Source organism: Eretmochelys imbricata, chromosome 4 (assembly GCF_965152235.1).
Source record: "Eretmochelys imbricata isolate rEreImb1 chromosome 4, rEreImb1.hap1, whole genome shotgun sequence".
Classification (NCBI taxonomy): Eukaryota; Metazoa; Chordata; order Testudines; family Cheloniidae; genus Eretmochelys; species Eretmochelys imbricata.
This window is the reverse complement of record NC_135575.1, coordinates 93971281-93977698: the sequence shown is the minus strand read 5'-3', so window position 1 is coordinate 93977698 and position 6418 is coordinate 93971281. Positions and strand designations below refer to the sequence as shown.

General features: G+C 44.2%; 1 protein-coding gene across 1 annotated transcript; it reads left to right on the top strand.

Annotated features, from left to right (window-relative positions):
* Positions 1–803: 803 nt before the first annotated feature.
* Positions 804–5772, top strand: RASL11B (RAS like family 11 member B). The gene is made up of 4 exons (XM_077815647.1): positions 804–1191; positions 1484–1540; positions 2829–2905; positions 4101–5772. The coding sequence occupies exons 1-4, from the start codon at positions 1047–1049 to the stop codon at positions 4566–4568; spliced, it is 747 nt and encodes a 248-aa protein (XP_077671773.1). The 5' UTR covers positions 804–1046; the 3' UTR covers positions 4569–5772.
* The last annotated feature ends 646 nt before the right edge of the window (positions 5773–6418 follow it).

The following is a 6418-nucleotide window of genomic DNA, read 5'->3' as shown; positions in this document are numbered from 1 at the left end:
TGAGTCAACAGTGTGCCCTTGTTGCCAAGAAGGCCAATGGCATTTTGGGATATATAAATAGGGGCATTGCCAGCAGATCGAGGGATGTGATCGTTCCCCTCTATTCAACATTGGTGAGGCCTCATCTGGAGTACTGTGTCCAGTTTTGGGCCCCACACTACAAGAAGGATGTGGAAAAATTAGAAAACGTCCAGCGGAGGGCAACAAAAATGATTAGGGGACTGGAACACATGAGTTATGAGGAGAGGCTGAGGGAACTGGGGATGTTTAGTCTGCGGAAGAGAAGAATGAGGGGGAATTTGATAGCTGCTTTCAACTACCTGAAAGGGGGTTCCAAAGAGGATGGATCTAGACTATTCTCAATGGTAGCAGATGACAGAACGAGGAGTAATGGTCTCAAGTTGCAGTGGGGGAGGCTTAGGTTGGATATTAGGAAAAACTGTTTCACTAGGCGGGTGGTGAAACACTGGAATGCGTTACCTAGGGAGGTGGTGGAATCTCCTTCTTTTGACGTTTTTAAGGCCTGGCTTGACAAAGCCCTGGCTGGGATGATTTAGTTGGGAATTGGTCCTGCTTTGAGCAGGGGGTTGGACTAGATGACCTCCTGAGGTCCCTTCCACCCTGATATTCTATGATAAGGCATCATCAGCACTAACTTCAAAAGTAGCCCCCTGCATTCACAGTGCTGGGCGGCTGGAGCAGGAGCCGGTCCCGCTCGGGCGGCGGCCAGCAGCGAGCCAGCTAGCGGCGGAGCCGCGGCGCTGCAGGGGCGGGGGCGGGCGGCTCGGGAGCTGTGAGTGGCGGCCGGAGGAGGCGGGGCGGGGTTTGTAGCCGGGGAGAGAAAAGAGCCGGGACAGCGGCGGCAGCTCAGAGAGCGGCGGGACAGAGCGAGCGAGAGAGACGCGCCAGGCCGCTCCAAGCGCGGACACAGCGGGTCCTGCCGCCCCCACGCCCCGCCAGCAGCAGCGAGCCCCCGGCGACCTCCCTCCGTGCCGCTGCAGCGCCCGCTCCCCGCCGCCTGCTGCTCTGCTCCCGGGGCAGCTGCGATGCGCCTTGTCCAGAACATGTGCACCATCGCCGAGTACCCCCAGGCCGGCAGCGCCAGCGGAGACGGCTGCAGCGGGGGCTCCTCCGGCCGCCCCCGCCTCATCAAGATCGCGGTGGTGGGAGCCAGCGGCGTGGGCAAAACCGGTGAGTGCGGCCCGCCCGGCGCGCCTCTTAGCGCTGGCGGGGCGCGATCGCTTCGGGGGGTCGGCGGGGCCAGAGGCCAGGCGCAGCCAGAGGGCCGGGCGATCGGCGAGACCCGTGCCTCGCCTGCCCCACTCCCGTCACCTCCCGCAAACTGGGGTGCCGCTCGCCCCGGTGCTGCCGTCACTGACCCTCTCCCAGCCCCCTACGAGCCCCCGGGCTGCGGGAGGGGGCTTTGTGCGCACGCATCCCACGAGGAGAGGTTGTAACCGGCTTTTCCTTGGGTCCATTGCAGCCCTGGTGGTGCGATTCCTCACAAAACGCTTCATCGGAGACTACGAGAGAAACGCAGGTAAGGGGGAGGTGGCTGGGCGCCTTGAGTCTAGGGCACAGCCTCAGGCTGCGCGGTGGTACATTGATACAGGATAAATGCCCCCTTGCAGGCCCCCCGAGCACGTCAGGAGGTGGATTCCACTTAGAAAATGTAATTTGTGCAGTAAACAGTGACAATCTAATACCCCTGCCCCCAGTAATCACCGAATCTGCCTGGCTAACTGTAACGGTCAGGGGCCACGCATCAGTTTATCAGGGAAGCAAACCGTATTCTTGCACTGTAGTATGCTGAATTCTGGCTAAAAGCAGCGAACTAGGAGCATCCCTTCCTCCTGGTATTGTGATGGGGATAGAGGCCTTTCACAAAGAGTGTTTGATCTGAAATTTGACTTGTTAAACCCATAAGGCACCTACTTTAGCTTGTTCAGTGTTGTCCCAGCTGAGTGATGTTGGGGGAAATCCAGCCTCATTCTTCGCCCCTTTCGGGGTGCTGGAACTGGTGTTGCTGACACCCCCCTGCTTAAGATGGTTTCCATCCTCTACAGGGTTTACAGTTTTGTTCGATGGCTTTCAGCACCTCTACTATAAAAACTGTTCCAACACCACTGGACCTGTTCTCATTTTTTCTTTTGAATTTAAAAGTAAATGATCCAGGGAAGACAGACAAGCAAACAAACTTAGCCAAACTAGGTAAGAGGTATGAGTGACAGATGGAAACATTTAAAAAAAAAAAGTGTAGATCCAGGTAATACTATAGAAATAAGGGAATATATCCAAGTGTTTCTAATGACATCACAAACCAATCGGACATTGCTGTTGTTGTAGGGATACGTGACTTTAAACATCTCAAGACTATATAGACTCGAAATGCATCCAATCCAAAAACATTTCAAAGAGAAAATATTTGCTCAAGTGCAGAACCCCTAATTGTCAAAGCAACTGATTTCCTATAATAAAAGTTGGTTTGTCTTTGCCGATAATTAAAATTGTCCAGTTCTCTTGAAAGGTGTAATGAGCTCCAAGTCTTTTATAAAATTAAACTGAAAACTTGCAAGCAAGTCAATGCAAAACTAACTCCTGTGGGTTCTGATAACCACAAACCACTACAACCTTCTCTCTGTCATTATGTTAAAGTTGTCAGTCTCTTATTGTAGTTGCTTACAGTTTATAAATTGAGTGGTTAGCGATAAAACGCTTTTACTGTCCTGTGCTCTTAAGTGCTGTCGTTCATACCATCCCTTCATGCAATTTTTGTGTCTGTTCATATGGCTGTGAGTGTATTTGTAACAAAATGATGTTGTTGTTAGGTAACCTTTATAGCAGGCAGATCCAAATAGATGGAGAGATGCTTGCTATTCAAGTGCAAGATACACCAGGCGTTCAGGTGAGCTACACATCCATATCTCTCTTAAAATAGTAAAATAAGCTTCAGTCTTTGTCTTTTGCCAGATGAGCTGTTCTACCACTTATCAATCTTTATAGAAAATGGTTCACTATTTGTGCTGGAAATGGCCTAACCTGATGATCACTTTAGATAAGCTATTACCAGCAGGACAGTGGGGTGGGAGGAGGTATTGTTTCATATTCTCTGTGTATATATAAAGTCTGCTGCAGTTTCCACGGTATGCATCCGATGAAGTGAGCTGTAGCTCACGAAAGCTCATACTCAAATAAATTGGTTAGTCTCTAAGGTGCCACAAGGACTCCTTTTCTTTTTGCGAATACAGACTAACACGGCTGTTACTCTGAAACCTATCCATTTTAGTATCCAGTGTTTTGAATGGCGGAACTAGTAACCTCGTTTATAAACAGTGAAAGCTCTATCTAGTGCAGGTATATAGTGCATTGACAGTAAAAGTAAACAACCCACTATTTCAATTAATCTTTTGTACTCTTGGAGATACAAGCAATCTTGTATGGGAAGGCTGATTTATCCAGAACGGATTTACATGCTAATGTGTTAAGAACACTAGCTATGAAGAAAGAACATTTTATTTTTGTGTCAACAAGAAATGCATTGGAAAAAAACTTGGAAGGAAAAATGTCATTACTACAGCCCTAATAAACTCTAATATTTCACAAACGTACACAATAGAAACTAAAAACCATAGTATTGTGGCTGCATTCATTAAGATTTGTTATGACTTAATCTTGTATTATGGAAAGTTTGAGTGTGTAGACAAGAGTAATGCTGGATTTTGCCTTTTTGCACTGGGCAACTCTCCAGGTTTAAATGCTTCCAGCTCATATCTTTGCTTCCCTAGACTTACTGTCTAGCCAGTTAATTTCCCATTCTGTGGAACTACAAAGCTTTTCTCTGCGTGCAGAACTACTCAGGTCAATTTTCCACTGGAGTGTGGCAAACTCTAGTGTTGTTTATTCCAGATTTCTGCAGCTGGATCAACATACTTTATGAAGGTGCAAAAATAAAATAAAATAATTATAGCTTTATTTACAATACAAAATACAAATCTATCATAATATAAAATGCATTTAGCATTACAGGCTTTAAATGAAAGTCAGATTACTTTAAATTGTATGTCACAGCCATCTAATTTAAAACAATTCCTCTTTCTCAGATTCATGAACACAGTCTGGACTGTAATGAACAGTTGAACAGATGCATTCGATGGGCAGATGCTGTTGTGATTGTTTTCTCCATCACAGATTATAAGAGCTATGAATTACTTAGTCACCTTCACCAGCAAGTTCGACAGTTACACCCAGGAAACAGAGTCCCTGTTGTTGTTGTAGCAAACAAAGCTGATCTCCTACATATTAAAGAGGTGGAGCCACAGCATGGACTTCAACTGGCGAACATGCTAGGTTGCACTTTTTATGAAGTTTCTGTCAGTGAGAACTACAATGATGTCTTCAATGCCTTCCATGTCCTGTGTAAAGAAGTTAGTAAACAACAAATAACTAGCACCCCTGAGAAAAGAAGAACCTCTCTTATCCCAAGGCCAAAGTCACCAAACATGCAGGATCTGAAGAGAAGGTTTAAGCAAGCTTTGTCTGCTAAAGTTAGGACTGTCACTTCTGTCTGAAAGTAAAGCTAAGTGGGGATTTTATCTTCTCAACCTGTTGTTGTTGTAAAGTTCCAACTTTGGAATGTTAAACACTGGCACTATGGAGTCTGAGGCAGTGTGAAAGAAGGATGGTTCAGAGGTTCTTTTGAACTGCTGTAGAAATAAACCATTGCTTAAAGGAGAAACAAGCATGAGGCTTGAATAAGCTCCTTAAGTGATTCTAGCAAGTGAATGGTAGAACATCTATCTTCATTTTAAAACCAAACTTTTAGTAATTGGAAAGAAAACAACCCACAGAACTTCAGTCTTGCTTTCCTAGAATGGGACACATTGGCTTGATGTACAACCACATCACTTAACTAAGTTTGGTGACCAAAAAAAATACCCTGAACTCCAGCTTACTTACTGGAAATAACCATTTGAGTCTTACAGCTGTATGCTTGGTTTTGGTATTGGATGAAGGAAAGCATGTGTATTTTTATTGCTCAGTAGAGCTTGATTTTATCCCTGTATTCTGAAGCACAAATGAGCTTGTTTTGAAAAGTCAGTGTAAAATGAGTGGCTGTGACTGGGTTTCATGACTGTAAAAACAATGCTACACTATTTTTACTTGCTACATTATTACCGAGGGTTTGACCAGAATTTTAGTACATAGAAATATTGTGCACAGGGTCTAAGTGTATTTTATCATTACAAATAACTTTTTTTTTTATTGCCTGAAAAATATTGTCTAGATTAATTTTAAAATGTTACACTACTGCTGCTTTTCAGATGCAAGTCCCAAGTTGGAATGATGGTCCTTGGTAACTGCTCAGTGCAGAACCTTTTCCATTTCTCTCTTAGCCCCAGTGTGTGTAGTAAGCATGGAAGGAGCTCACTTTATCAATTCAGTATTGTATGATATACACTGTTGGTTCTAGGCAGTGAAGCTGGTTGGATTTTTCTTAGCTGAGCCCTTTTTTTCTCTCTCTCTCTCTCTCTCTCTCCCCAAGTTCAGTGGGATATTCATCTTTAATCACACATAGCAGACTTATGCATTTTTACATTGAGCCAATGGATTTTGAGAATATAGGCTAAAGGCCTTATACAAATGCACTTTAAAAAGCCACTTGTGCTTTTGCTTAAACTGTAACTTATTTATTTTGTGTACAGTAACTCCTTAATTGGAGCAGACTTTTCACTCCTGCAGTCTGTTTCAGCATTAAATTTTTTTTGAACTACACATTTTCTCATGTAGTGTTTTTTGTTTTAAACAGAATTGGAAACAACCTGTGAACCTTGGGGACAAAGCATTGCTTTACAAGTATCTGTTTTTCTCACAATTTCCTGTGTGGTATATACTAACCACTCTTTAAAAATCAATAGGCAGAAATATGAATTAAGTCCTCCTCTGCATATTTTATGTATTCAGTTCTTACAGGCACAAGGACCTTAGGTATTGGGGGAAGTACTCAGAACCTTTTATGTACCAGATATTGTCCTTCGATGCAATTATGCAGAAAAAAATCAAGGCCTTTCAAACTAGGGTTCAGGATCCATCCCTCCCTCTTCTGGCATAAAAATCCTAATAATGGGGCCATAGGGGTGAGGCTTGATGTTACTTAGATATGAGCTAAACACCAGCCTCTACCACTTTCAACTCTTCTGTTAGAAACTGGCAGTATTAGCACAATCTGCACTACAGTTTTGCTTAGCGATAAATATGATGCCTTGAAGAATGGAAGTGAACTTGATCAGTGTATTACTGGGTAAAGTAAATCGGCACAAACCTCTGACTTCATTCTATTCACGTAGAGAACTAGACTGCTGAGACATACTGATTGGAACGAATGGCACCTAGGCCCCAACTTTATCACACAATAATAATC